This window comes from Peromyscus maniculatus, chromosome 2 (genome assembly GCF_049852395.1).
Source record: "Peromyscus maniculatus bairdii isolate BWxNUB_F1_BW_parent chromosome 2, HU_Pman_BW_mat_3.1, whole genome shotgun sequence".
NCBI lineage: Eukaryota > Metazoa > Chordata > Mammalia > Rodentia > Cricetidae > Peromyscus > Peromyscus maniculatus.
The window spans coordinates 156,396,127-156,410,733 of NC_134853.1; the positions used below are offsets into that span (position 1 = coordinate 156,396,127).

The 14,607-nt window shown below is 50.8% G+C and overlaps 1 protein-coding gene across 6 annotated transcripts in view; it reads right to left on the reverse strand.

Moving 5' to 3' along the window:
• Alpl (alkaline phosphatase, biomineralization associated) overlaps window positions 1-14,607 on the reverse strand; it is a 56,379-nt gene that overhangs the window by 13,164 nt on the left and 28,608 nt on the right. For all 6 annotated transcript variants that reach the window (XM_015999295.3, XM_042272125.2, XM_042272126.2 and 3 more), the window contains exons 2-3: window positions 7,109-7,262; window positions 2,221-2,340 (exon numbers count right to left, since the gene is read on the reverse strand). In XM_015999295.3, coding sequence (XP_015854781.1) covers window positions 2,221-2,340; window positions 7,109-7,169 — 181 coding nt within the window. In that variant the 5' untranslated portion in view covers window positions 7,170-7,262. The remainder of the gene's footprint in view (window positions 1-2,220; window positions 2,341-7,108; window positions 7,263-14,607) is intronic.

The following is a 14,607-nucleotide window of genomic DNA, read 5'->3' on the forward strand; positions in this document are numbered from 1 at the left end:
GGGCAGGGGGCAGCTGAGAGAGGGCAGGGCTCTGTAAATGCCATGGGACGGAATCTCTGTCCTTTCCTGCAGGACTCTCAGGGACCACAGCTTGGTCCTTTCTCCTAAATCTATCTCTCAGAGCCCTCCTCCACATGGCCCTTTCACTTGCTACCAGGAATCATCCTTTCTAGCTACCCATTGTCTCAGGCTCCAATGCCCCAGCCCCACCATTCCCAGGGTAACTGTCCCCAGCTGCACCCTTCGCAGCCTCACTGTCCCCAGCCCCACCATTCCCAGCCTCAGTCTCCCCAGCCCCACCATTCCCAGCCCCACCATTCCCAGCCTCAGTTTCCCCAGCGCCACCATTCCAAGCGCCACCATTCCCAGCCTCAGTTTCCCCAGCGCCACCATTCCCAGCGCCACCATTCCCAGCCTCAGTTTCCCCAGCGCCACCATTCCCAGCGCCACCATTCCTAGTCCCACCATTCCCAGCCTCAGTTTCCCCAGCCCCACCATTCCCAGCCTCAGTTTGCCCAGCGCCACAATTCCCAGCCTCAGTTTCTCCAACCCCACCAATCCCAGCCCCACCATTCCCAGCCTCAGTTTCCCCAGCCCCACAATTCCCAGCCCCACCATTCCCAGTCTCAGTTTCCCCAGTCCCACCATTCCCAGCCTCAGTTTCCCCAGCCCCACCAATCCCAGTCCCACCATTCCCAGCCTCAGTTTCCCCAGCCCCACAATTCCCAGCCCCACCATTCCCAGCCTCAGTTTCCCCAGCCCCACAATTCCCAGCCCCACCATTCCCAGTCTCAGTTTCCCCAGTCCCACCATTCCCAGCCTCAGTTTCCCCAGCCCCACCAATCCCAGTCCCACCATTCCCAGCCTCAGTTTCCCCAGCCCCACAATTCCCAGCCCCACCATTCCCAGTCTCAGTTTCCCGAGTCCCACCATTCCCAGCCTCAGTTTCCCCAGCCCCACCATTCCCAGTCCCACTATTCCCAGCCTCAGTTTCCCCAACCCCATCAATCCCAGTCCCACCATTCCCAGCATCAGTTTCCCCAGCCCCACCATTCCCAGCCCCACCATTCCCAGCCTCAGTTTCCCCAGCCCCACCATTTCCAGCCTCAGTTTCCCCAGCCCCACCATTCCCAGCCTCAGTTTCCCCAGCCCCACCATTCCCAGCCTCAGTTTCCCCAGCCCCACCATTCCCAGCGCCACCATTCCCAGCCTCAGTTTCCCCAGCCCCACCATCCCCAGCCCCACCATTCCCAGCGCCACCATTCCCAGCCTCAGTTTCCCCAGCCCCACCATTCCCAGCCTCAGTTTCCCCAGCCCCACCATTCCCAGCCTCAGTTTCCCTAGCCCCACCATTCCCAGTCCCACCATTCCCAGCCTCAGTTTGCCCAGCGCCACAATTCCCAGCCTCAGTTTCCCCAGTTCCACCATTCCCAGCCTCAGTTTCCCCAGTTCCACCATTCCCAGCCCCACCATTCCCAGCCTCACTGTCTCCAGCCCCACCATTCCCAGCCTCAGTTTCCCCAGCCCTACCATTCCCAGCCTCAGTTTCCCCAGTCCCACTATTCCCAGTCCCACCATTCCCAGCCTCAGTTTCCCCAGCCCCACCATTCCCAGCCTCAGTTTCCCCAGCCCCACCATTCCCAGCCTCAGTTTCCCCAGCTCCACCATTCCTAGTCCCACCATTCCCAGCCTCAGTTTCCCCAGCCCCACCATTCCCAGCCTCAGTTTCCCTAGCCCCACCATTCCCAGTCCCACCATTCCCAGCCTCAGTTTGCCCAGCGCCACAATTCCCAGCCTCAGTTTCCCCAGTCCCACCATTCCCAGTCCCACCATTCCCAGCCTCAGTTTCCCCAGCGCCACCATTTCCAGCGCCACCATTCCCAGCCTCAGTTTCCCCAGCTCCACCATTCCTAGTCCCACCATTCCCAGCCTCAGTTTCCCCAGCCCCACCATTCCCAGCCTCAGTTTCCCCAGCCCCACCATTCCCAGCCTCAGTTTCCCCAGCTCCACCATTCCTAGTCCCACCATTCCCAGCCTCAGTTTCCCCAGCCCCACCATTCCTAGTCCCACCATTCCCAGTCCCACCATTCCCAGCCTCAGTTTCCCCAGCCCCACCATTCCCAGCCTCAGTTTCCCCAGCCCCACCATTCCCAGCCCCACCATTCCCAGCCCCACCATTCCCAGCCTCAGTTTCCCCAGCCCCACCATCCCCGGCCTCACCATCTCCAAGGAACATGATGACATTCTTGGCCACATTGGTATTGAGCTTTTGGAGTTTCAGCGCGTTTTTCAAGGTCTCCTGAGCTTGCTGTCGCCAGTAATTGGGGTCTTTCTCTTTCTCTGCAGAGGGGTGGTCATTTGGTTATGTGGGGATTGGCTATCCCTTCCCAATACAGAACCCCCAGGAGCTCATTGCTGGGGGACGAGAGGATCTTAAGGTGGAGGAGGCAGTGGAGGTTTGTGAACAGGTTCCAGGCAAACCCTGTAAAGAAGCCTGGGGACACCTGCATCTTCACACATCTCAAAATGAAGAAACCAGAGATCAGAGACACCAAGTGACTCACCCAAAGACACACAGCATGAACGAATTTGGCAGAGTTAGATTTCCCTGTGAAACCCACACTTGCCCTTCACCCAGCAGGGAGCAGGTGCAGCCACAGCCAGCAGCCAGCAGGGTAATCTTTAACCTCTTTACAGGAACAAAGCACTGCCCAAATCCCTAGAGGTAATCAGCCATCAATGATAAACTCTAGCTGGCTTGTTCATTACAGCGGGTTCAGCAGGACTGGGGCATCTTGTGAGAACCCTGAGAGCGGAGCTGGAAAGCAAGCCTCGCCCTGGGTGGAATGCGTCACATGTACAGACAAGGCACTCCTGTTGGGGTAGCTGGGAAGGGACTGGCTGAGGCTCTGCCCCACGCCTCACTCTCCAACTCTCACTGCCTCCCCGGGCCAGCACCTTAGTTAGAGTTAATAAGAGCTGGAGTCTCTCCTCTTCCTCCTCCCCTTTCCGTTTCTATCTCCTGTAGTAACCAACCCATAGCTGTGGTAGTCTGGGCAAATCACTTCCCTGAGCCTCAGTTTCTTCACCTGTCAAATGGGTTACCTGTACCTTTGCTCAGGCTTTTTGTTGTTGTTGAAACAGGGTTTCTCTCTGTAGTCCTGGCTGTCCTCTAACTCACAGAGATCCGCCTGCCTCTGCCTCCCTCATGCTCGGATTAACGTGTGTGCCACCATCGCCTGGCTATCAGGGTCTGTTTGAGGATTGCACTAAATGTGGGAGTGACTTACCTGCTTCACAGAGGGTCTGCAGATGCCCTTTCACCTTTTTCAAACCCTGTATTCCTAGGAGACCCCTCGGGTCCCATCTCTGGAAGTGGTGAAGGGTCTCCACTGTCTACAAGGCTTCCTTTCTGGGTTTCCCTGGCCCCACTGGCCCCAGCCACAGAACTAGAAGCCCAAGGCTGAAGGCCCTGTATGGATGCCCCCTCCAGAGACCTCCCACTTTGGCCAGGGTTAGACAGAGGCCAGCAGAGGTGAAGGGTCCAGTCCAGGGTCACAGTGTCTGTCTGTGGGCTGGAGCTATGGTCACACGGTCCAGCCTGATCAGGCCCACACTTGCCTCTCAGGACCACGTGAAGCTACTCTGTCCTGGCACCTGTGTGGATCCCAGCCTGTGTGCCAAGAGCTCGGAACACACACATCTCCTGTCCCTTCTCAGCGACTTCATAGGAGGGGCATCACTTCCTCCCAGCAGGAAGGGAAGAGAGCAAAAATGAGCTGCTGGGGAGACCTGAGGACATTCAGGTCACCAAGCAATGGCCACTACGGACAACCCAGGGATGGCGGACTACACTCTACCTCAACCCTTGGGCCTCCCAGCCTCCAGCCTCCTCCACGATCTCCTCTCATATGTCCTGCACCCCAAATACTGCCTGATGTCTTCGTCCCTAAGCCCTTCTGTTTTAGAAGTGTCTGCTGGGACCCCCAGTTTCACACCTCACAGTGGAGACCCCCAGTGGAACCTGGAGGCCTGGGCCTTGCTGTCCAGCTCTGGCCATTGGGTAAGTTCTTTCCTCTAGTTTTGACCAGGGTGAATGGAATGGGGAGCTAGTGATGGGGGTCATAAGATTATATATAACAGATACCCCCCCCCCCGTTTTTTTGAGATAGGGTCTCTCCCTGGGCCCTGGAGCTGATTTGGCTGTGCTGGACAGCAAGCCCCAGGCACCCTGCAGTCCCCACCTCCCCGGTCCCGGGTTACAAGCATATGCCCCCACATCTCGCCTTTCACATGGCAGCTGAGGACCAAACTTAGGTCCTTATCAGCTGAGCCCTCATTTCCCCAGCCCCTAGGTCAATGGTTCAGATCACTGCTTCTGCAGACCTGGGTGATTCCAGTCTCTTCCTCACACACCCCAGAACGTCCCTGGTCACAGAGCCTCCAAAGAACTTCAGCCCATTCTGACCACATGCCCATTACCCCCAGCAGTCAGGCAGACACTGGGCCTGACTGACGCCAGTCTGCCCCATGCCCATGACTTTCTCAACCCTGGCCCTGCCACCATTCTAACTGGTCTCCGCTAGGTTGGGAATCCGAAGAGGACTCCAGGGCCTGCTTCTAGGAAGGGCTGAGTCAACACCAAACCAACCTCCTTGCCAAAGATCTGGCAGTGTTAAGCAATAACAGTGTGGATGACTGAATACCAGGAGGCCTTTGTTTCAGGGGACAAACGGCGGGGACCGATGCCCAGGATGTGACATGATGTCCTAAGGTACTAATTAGTACCCACTGCATGAATCCACTTGTATGGGGTCCAGAACATACAGAATGATGCTTGGCACCAGGAAGGAGTTGTTGGGAGGGGCACTGAGAAGCTAGTCTCTGTCCTATGCCTGGGAATGTCCCCCTAATCTGGACAGTGCCTCCACAAACATATATATATATGAAAGCCCATCATTCTGGACAGCTAAGATTTACGCTCTTTACTGTTAGTTATAATTAATTATAAAAAGCAGACAGTGTAACAACATGACATTCTCCTTAGAGAATGGCTATAACAGGGCTGGTGAGAAGGCTCAGTGGGCAAAGACATTTGCTGCCAGGCCAGCTGATCTGAGTTTTATGTCTGGGACCCATAAAGTAGAAGCAGAGAATTGACTCATACAGGTTGTCCTCTGATCTTCCCATATGAATGCGTGTGCATGCATGCACACACGCGCACATGCGTGCAATCACACACACACAAATAAATAAACTATAATTAAAATTTATTTTAAATGGCTAGAAAGAGAAATGAAAATTAAATTGTTGAATAATAGTAGATCTTTTCCATCTGTTGCTTTTAAAAATGTATATGGGTACTTTTTCTGCATGTATGTATGTCTGGGTACCACATATGTGCCTGGTGTCCACAGAGTCCAGAAGGGGCTATTGGGTCCCCTGGGACTGCATTTATAGATGGTTATGAGCTGCCATGTAGATGCTAGGAGTCAAACCTGGGTCCTCTGGAAGAGCAGCTGGTGCTCTTAACCACTGAGCCATCTCCCCAGACCCAGTTGGGTTTTTCTGTTTGGTTGGCTTTGTTTATCTCTTCCTTTTCTATCTGTGGCTCATCTCTCACATCCAGGTGGCCTGTGTGTGCTGAGAAGCAGGGACCCTGACCAGGGGAACCTGGATTCCCAAGGGTGCTCATGGATGGGCCTCACTGGCCTCCAGAGAGCATGCTGGTCTGGGAGCCCCACCACTGTGGAGCAAACACTCTGCAGCCCCATCTTCCTCTGCTGAAACCAGGGAGTTCCTAAGAGCAGAAAGCAGCATTCTCTGCCAACTCACTTCTCATCCGATGCCGAGTCAGTCCCTGCAACCCCTTAATGGCTCCAAAGAGGAGCGGCATTATCTCCACCAGACAGATGGGGAAACTGAGGCTCACAGAGAGCAAGGCAGGACTTTCAGCCACATGATGGATGGAGCCAAGGAGGGCTCTCCTTGCTGACTCCAGCTGCAGAAATGCCAGGAAAAAGGAGCTCAGGGCTAAAGTTCTTGTTCTGAAAGCAGGAGGACCCGAGTTCAGATCCCCAACACGCATCTGTAATCCCAGTGTTGGGGAACCAAGGCAGGTGGATTCCAGGGCTTGCTGGCCAGCCAGTTTAGTTAAAAAGGTGAGCTCCAGGTTCAGAGACCTCATCTCAGAAATAAGGTGAAGAGCTGGAGAGGTGGCTCAGTGGTTAGCGGCACTGGCTGCTCTTTTAGAGGACCTCAGTTTGATTTCCAGCACCCACATGGTGGCTCACAATTGTCTGTAACTCCAGTCCCGGGGGACCCAAGGCCCTCTCCTGGCCTCCATGGTCACTGCATGTACACGGAACACAGATATACATGGAGAAGAAGAAAGAAATGCCGAGAAAGAGAAACAACTTAACCCCGGTCCCTAAACGCAAGAACGGAAAGGAGAGTGGTGGAAATCCCCAGAAGGACTTCAAAGGAAGATCAAAGATCAGAGGAGTAAACAGGGGTAACTGAAGAACTCTGGGGGTGCCAGGGCAGACACAGGGTCAGCTGTGACTCAGGTGGAGCAAGAGATGGAATGGGAGAGACAGCCTGCGTCTGAGCCGGAGATTTGAATTGAGAGCATAAAACATTGGTACAAAAACTCATCCAGAATTAGTGGATCACCTGCAGCATGGAAAGGGTTAAATACAATACCACATCACGGAAATGCTTCCATGGGTAAAACAAAGAAATTCCCATAGAAACATGGACCAGCAGTTAGGAAGTTTACACTGCATGTTCAGAGGACCAGAGCTGGGTTCCCAGCATCCATGTGGGGTGGTTTACAACTGCCTTTAACTTCAGCTCCAGGGGATGTGGTACACTTTTCAGGTCTCTGCAGGCACACACACACACACACACACACACACACACACACACACACACACACACACATCTTCCCACTGAAGGGAGTTCAAAAGCAAGCTGAGGGGTCTTGCTTTGAGTGCCTGGCTGCCATCTCCTCAACACTTGGGATGAGTCTATGACCTCGAACCCCGACCACACTCTCATCCAGCCCCGCCTACCCGCTCCTTCCACCTGAGTCCCGCTGTCCTACCTGGCACAAAAGAGTTGGTAAGGCAGGTGCCGATGGCCAGTACTAAGAATGGTGAGATCATGATGTACCCCGAGACCCGTTCCTCTCTGGAGCCCAGACGGGTAGGTGGGGAGAGGTGGCCTGGTGGTGTCAGCCGTTAATTGACGTTCCGATTCTAGAAGTCAGAAAAGAAGAAAAAAGGTAAGTGGGTGCAACCGTGGAGCCGTTTCTTCATCCCGGCCTTTGTTCCTTGATTCATTCAGGAAGAACTCGTTGAACACCAAAAGCCCGGCACTGGGCTACCACTCTGGGAACAGAATCACAAGGATAGTTGGGCAAGCATAAATGCATCTGTATTGCAAATAAAATACCATCCCACTTCCTGGCTGCTAGCCTGTCCCAAGGGCAGGCTTTTCACGCCATACTTTTGATAGAGGCCAGTGTTGGGGTTGCCAGTCACGGCAGCCTTAGGCCCAGCCCAGAGTTTGTTATTCTGGAAGTTCTCAGGCTCATGGACCACACCTCAAGAAGTAAAGCCTACACCTGAGTCCATGGCCTTTGTGTGTCTCACGCAGCAGGGGTAGAACAGTTTCTTCCCAAGGGTATTTGTCCCCAGGACACCAATATTTGCCCCATTCTCTTCAAGGAAGTATCAGAGGTATAAAAGCAGAAGTGTCTATGTAGCTCAGACTGACTGAGGATGACCTTGAACTCCTTCCTGATCCTCCTGCCTATGCCCATCAAGTGCTGGGCTTACATGGGTTTGCCTCAGCAGCTGACTTTGATTTTTATTTTATTTTATGATCTTCTCTGCATCTCCCCCAATTATTTCCTTTTTCCTTTTTTGGGTCAATGCTGGGGATCAAACCCAGGGCCTCGTGCAAGCTGGACAATTGTTTGCCGCTGAGTTAGAATTCAGGCTCTTTGGTCTGAGCTTGCCTTTCCCTAGTGACTAATATCCTAAGCAGCTTCCCACAGGCTTCTTGGCCCCGGGCACAACTTCTGCACTGGGTATCTGTTGAGATAGTCTGCCTTGGAGCTGGGGAGCTGGCTCAGCAGTAAAAGACAAACAAGGCCGGGGGCATGAGTTTGATGTCCGGAAGCTACAGTGGAAGAGGAGAACCAACTTTGAAAGGTCCCCTGGGACTTCGGAGGTGGCTCGGAAGGTAAAGACACTGGCCTCAAGCCTGACTCCGTGGTGCAGTCCCTGAATGGAACCTACAGGGTGGGAGGAGGGAACAGACTCTGATTCCCACATTGTCCTCTGACCTCCCACATGCACCATGGCACTCCTGAATTCACACACACAACAAGAATACATTTGAAGAATACATCTGCTCCCCACCTCCACCCCACCCCCCACCCCTGTGCTGGGGATCAAACTCTGGGTTTCAGGCTTCCCACAGTTGAGCAATACCCTCAGCTCACCTAAAACTTTTTAAAAAATTTTTTTCTTTCCCTTTTCCTTCTTTCCTTCTTTCCTTCTTTCCTTCTTTCCTTCCTTCCTTCCTTCCTTCCTTCCTTCCTTCCTTCCTTCCTTCCTTCCTTCCTTGTTGTTGTTTTGTTTTTGTTTTTCAGCAGGGTTTCTTTGTGTAACGGTCTTGGCTATCCTGGAACTTGCTTGGTAGACTAGGCTGGCCTTGAACTCACAGAGATCAGCCTGCCTCTGCCTGGGATTAAAGGTGGGAGCGCTATCACTTTTTAAAGGACTAGAAGAAAGACAGCAAACATTAACTGATAGTTTGCTCTGGTGGCAAGACTAGGAATTATTTCCTCTTAATTTTTTTTCCCAAGCTGCCTAAAATGAGTATGTATAAATGGCTTAAGCATGTTTTTAACCGAGGTCATGTTGTTGCAATCACAGGCAGCTAGCTACAGAATGTCTAACCGTCTGGCTAAGGATGCTACAGTGTGATTTTTAACTATCAAGTGCTTTGTTGGGAAATAATGTTACCATATCAGCCCAAGCTCGGATGTGATTATCTCTTCTGTGGTGGGAAACAGAAATGACCAAAATTCTATGGTGAGAAAGGTGTTGGGACAGATAAGCCACCAATCTACCAGAAGGTGAGGCTCTGGTGTAGGAAGGCGGGTAGAGGAAGGTAGAAATCTGGAGGAAACACCCTCTCTATCTAGTGCCCAACTGCACTTATCTCTGAGGTCAACTCAGGTGATTGCTAAATTTAAAAATAATTGTTTTAACTCATTTTAAATGCCAAATAAGGGGCTGGAGAGATGGCTCAGAGGCTAAGAGCTCTTCCAGAGGTCCTAAGTTCAATTCCCAGCAACCGCATGGTGGCTCACAACCATCTATAATAGGATCTGGTGCCCTCTTCTGATATGCAGACAGAACACTATATACATAATAAATAAATAAACATAAAAAAAATAGTGCCAAATAATTTCATAGCAAGTCCTAAAATTAGAAAATCCATTAAGTGGTCATAAAAATATTACTGTGTTATAATATTATTCACAGCTGTTTAAATCTGAAGTCATCCCTTTCAGGACGAAGTCCAACACATTCCCCCCAACTTTACAAAGCCTCAACTGTTAGCATGCATTTCTCTGTTTTCAAAATAATTCTTTCCTGGTCCATTCCAGCCACTACACTGGCAGCCTCCAGTGGTTCTCAACCCTCCTAATACTGCGGCCCTTTAAAACAGCTCTTTATGTTGTGGTGACCCCCAACCCCATAACATTATTTCATTGCTACTTCATAACTGTAATCCTGCTACTGTTATGAATCATAATGTAAATATCTGATATACTATCTATTGTAAGCCACAAAAATATATGAAGTAAGATTTCAGCTAATTATGACAAGCTAATATCTAGAAGAAGCCAAGGGCCTTCCAGGTCAAGCTGAGACTCAAGGAGTCTTGGTGATATTGGCTTTTGATTATTAGCCATTTCCTACTATGAATTTCTAATGTGCTATTGTAGCTTTTCCATCATTCATTGGGTACCATTTCCCCTCTAAGGGATATTCAGATAACCTTCTGTGCAGTAACGCAGCCAGGATCCCTAATTTCAGGCCTTTCTGTCATTATCGTCGTTAGCAGCATCCGGCCAGGACCATCCCCGGACAAAGTATCTCTAAGAACAGACTTAAGCACCCAGACTACCTGTTTGAGAAGGTCTGGCAGATGTGCTAATTAAGCTTAACTTTCTCCTTTCCAAAGTCTTATCTCTAGTTTTAGATCTCCCTTTAACTATTAACTCACAACTAAAGGGTCTTTACTTACAGGTCCATCAAGCTGACTCAGGCTGCCCAGCCACCGAGTACACTCCCCGGCCCTGCCAGAAAGCAGTAGCCAAGATAGCTTGGACAGATACGGGGCCAAGGAAAACAAGGCAGTTTTATTTTCACTCGTCACTGATAGACTCCTAACACTTTACCTAACCACTTCTAAGAGTCTAGTTGAGCACATAAAATCCCCTTACTCAGCTATTAACGGAATTTAGCCCTCAGTTGATTCTATTCCCCATTAGTCACTTCCCTTTTGGGTTGCAGATGATGGCTGGCAATTACTGCTCTTTTATGTGGATCTTATTGCCCCTCCTTTTGACCCTGGGGGAGTTCAAGCCTGGTGACCTTGCTTTAATCAGGGCATTGCTATTGCATGGGTATATAACTGTAAGCCTCAGAGACTTGGGAGGACCGGACAGAGAAGAGAAAAGGGAATGGAAGAACCAGATGGGTAAGAACTGGAGGGGAATGAACTGAGATGGGAAGAACTAGATTGAAGGGCTAGAAGAGAGAACTAGAGGGACAAGGTGGGAGATGAGGAAGAGCCAGATAGGGAAGAACAAGATGAGGAAGAAGGAGATGGGACAGGAGCTGATAGGGGAAAGAACTAGATGGATGAGAACCTAGAAGGGGCAGAACTAAGATGAGAGAATTAAGATAGAACCTAGAGGGGACAGCAGATAAATGTAGAGAGAAGTCAGGCAAGAAAGGAGCAAGGCATGAGAGCAGAATTGAAGCTGTGTAGACAGAATTTTATCCCAGAGGAATAAAGTAGATGGACAAAGAGCTCGGTGTACTTAGATTCATTTCCCAAAAATAATTCACGCCATTTGTAGCTTCTCTTCTGGGCCCCTGGGAAGGAGATTATTAAGGCTGGTCCTTAAAAATTTTCAAGAATGATCCCAAAGGGGTTGCAATCCACAGGTTGAGAACTGCTGCCCTAAGGCTTTACCTCGATTATCTGTGCTCCTAGGAAGGACTGAGGTGGCCATTCACTGCCGGAAGAGTGTCAATGGATGCAATTTTGGGCACCTGGCATCACCCAACACAGCTGAGCACCATACAGCTGCCACGGGACCCTTTTATTTTATGCCAGCCTTGTTACGTGTGTCCAGCCCACCACACAGAGGAGTTGGAAACTCATGGTTGACAGTGCTGTCCACATGCCCCTATCCATGTGAGGCTGAGCCAGGAAAGCCAGAACCTAAGCACACACCAGCATCAACAGAAGAAGCACACAGACCGCAGCACCCCTTTGTTTCGGGTACTTATTCCTCTAGATAGGGTGGCATAAGACAGTACAAAGGTGTAGGTGTGGAGCCGGAAGGGGACCCATGGGAATTGCTGAGGTTCAGGTGCTGTCTGCTTACTGATGAGGTGCAGGTCTGCCCTTGGGCTTGGTTTGAAAAGCAAGCCATCTCTTACTCTATGGCATGGGGACTTCTCTGCAAGTGTGTTACGGTCTCTAAGGCTGAAGCGGCCCTTTGGGAACACAGTCAATGTGAGGTGACGGCCCGGTATGGGATTTCCAATGACTAACTTCTTTTTTTTTTTTTCCCTGAGACAGGGTTTCTCTGTGTAGCTTTGCGCCTTTCCTGGAACTCACTTGGTAGCCCAGGCTGGCCTCAAACTCACAGAGATCCGCCTGCCTCTGCCTCCCGAGTGCTGGGATTAAAGGCGTGCGCCACCACCGGCCTGGCAGCCCATGACTAACTTCTGCAGTGAGCAAAGAGGAAACTTTACTTGTCTCCCGTGACAGATGACTAGACCAAGACTTTGAGAGGAGACATGGTTAGCCTGTGCTTACAAACAAGCCGATGGAGAGCTGAACATTGACCATAGGGCTTCTGAATCCAGAAATAGCAGCAAGATTCCTACGGCAACCCCAACCCCTCCATTTCCTCAAGTGTAAAGCAAAGGCTGAGGTCTGACCCAAGAATAGACTCCTTCCACGCTGCCGTGACTAGGGTGGAGACCCGCCTTGTCACCCAAGCCTGTGCTGTCTCCTGTCATCAAGCAATCCCCATGGCTAAACCCAGCAATCCAGATTTGTCCTCTGTCACCACTTTCCAGCACTGTACGAGACAAATAGATTCAGCCAGTGAGGCGGCTCAGCAGATAAAGGCGCTTGCTGCCAAGCCTGATGACCTGAGTTCAAGTCCCGGAACCCACATGGTGGAAGGTGTAAGCTGACTCCTGCAAGTTGTCCTCGGTTTCACGCATGCACCGTGGCACATAAGCACACACGCTGTCTCACCCACACAACCCATATAAATAAGTTTACATTAATACAGGAGCTGGAGATACGGCTCTCTGGTTGAGAGCCCTGGCAACTCTTGGAAAGAGTTTTATTGATTCCTGGCACCCACAGGAAGGCTTACAACCACCTGTAACTCCAGTTCCGGGGACTCCGATGCCCTCTTCTGAACTCCGAGGGTACCAGACACACACGTGATACACAGGCATACATGCAGACGAAGCACTCATACACACAAAAATAAATTTTTAATATATATAAATAAAGCTATTGATCAGTGTGGGGAGAGTGCAGCATAGATTTTTTTTGTCATGAACACAGTACCTCTCTCCATCCCTCTGGTACTTTGATCAGCATATAGAATTTAAACAGGCTTTGTTACATTTATATCTACGCATTTCTCTCATGGGGGGAGTTACTGTATTGCATACGCCTTTGTCTCTTTGATGCTACTATAAAGAAATACCTTGTTATTTTACATTTTGACCTTATATGCTGAACTCACTTACATTCTAAGCTTTTGTGTGTACATGTGGGATTCCTTGGCATTTTCTATGTAGCAAGCATGTAATTTACCAAGAGCTTAAGGGCCAGCAAGATGGTTCTATTAGAAAGCCTGACAACCTAAGTTCGATCCCGGGGACCCACAGGATGGAAGGATAGAACTGATTCCTGAAAGCATCCTCTGACCTACACACACACACACACACACACACACACACACACACACACACACACACAAAGTAATGTAATAATTTTATAAGTAAAAAAAGTTTTGCTTTCTCCTTTCTAGTCACGTGACTTTTTCCACTCTGTCCCCTTGCTTTTTGTATTGGTCTAGTGTGAGGAAGAACAGAAAGGGTGAAAATAAACATTTCGTCCTTGTTTCCAATCTTCGGGTGAAAGAACTCATCTTTCAGCATTGATGTGGCATTTGGAAGTGTGGGGCGGAGTGGATTTTGTGGGGACAATTCAGGGACTTGAATTTGACAAGATGGGTTTGAGGTGTCATTGGGAAGAACAGACAGTTGGCGATAAGCCTGGCAGCTCTTGGCTAGAGGCACACATTTGGGGATCAAGGGCATCTAGTGCTGTCACAATCTTGATGAGACTCCATGTCTGAGAGAGGGACAGGGCATCGAAATAATGTGACAGGCCTCAGAAAGCCAGGCTGAAAAGAACTATGGTATCTTCTTCCTCCTCTCTCCTTCTTTTTCCTCTCTTCCTCCCTCCCTTGCTTCTAGATAGAACCCCAGGTCTCCCACATGCGAGGCAACTGCTCTGGCCCCTGAAATCCACTCTAAGTGGTCCCCCAAAAATGTTTTTAGCTTGGTAAAATGATGAAAGCCTTATGCCAAAACTTTAAAGAAACCATTATGGAGAACCATGGCAAATTCCCTGTTAACACTGGCATTGACCCAGTGAGCTCTTGTCCATAACAAGGAAAACGTGTCGGGAACATGACGCCACATCTACGGCTGTGATGTATCAGTAGTAGCAAAACTAGCTGTCAGACCTGCAGCCTGGACAGAGCTTGAGGAGGGACCACAAAGGACCAAACACTGTGGGTGGCACAGGAACACGGAGGAAGGGGTTAAGGAGCCACGGCGAAGCCGCAGCACTTGTGGCCTGAGAAACAGAACGCATTCCACTCCCTCCGCACCCAGTGTCTAAAGAACGGAGGGGGCCCGCTAAAAGGGCTCCAGCAGCCCGCGTGGTTAGTCTGAGGGTCCAGAGTCTCTTCCCTCCAGGGGGAAGCTCTGGAAACTGCAGACCCAAACAGTGAAAGTCTTTGCACACTGAGCCTGAGGCCCACAGTCAGCCTGGGACACAGAACTCTGGCCCCAGGGCCCTGCATTAAGATGACCGTGTGGCACTGAGCACCTGGAGACCTAGGAAATCCTTCAGCCCCCTGCCTCGGCTCACACTCCGCCCCTCCCTCACCCCAGGCATCTCAGGCTGAGGGACATTGCTGGGCCCGGTCTGGGGGAGTCCCGGCTGCCCGCCACC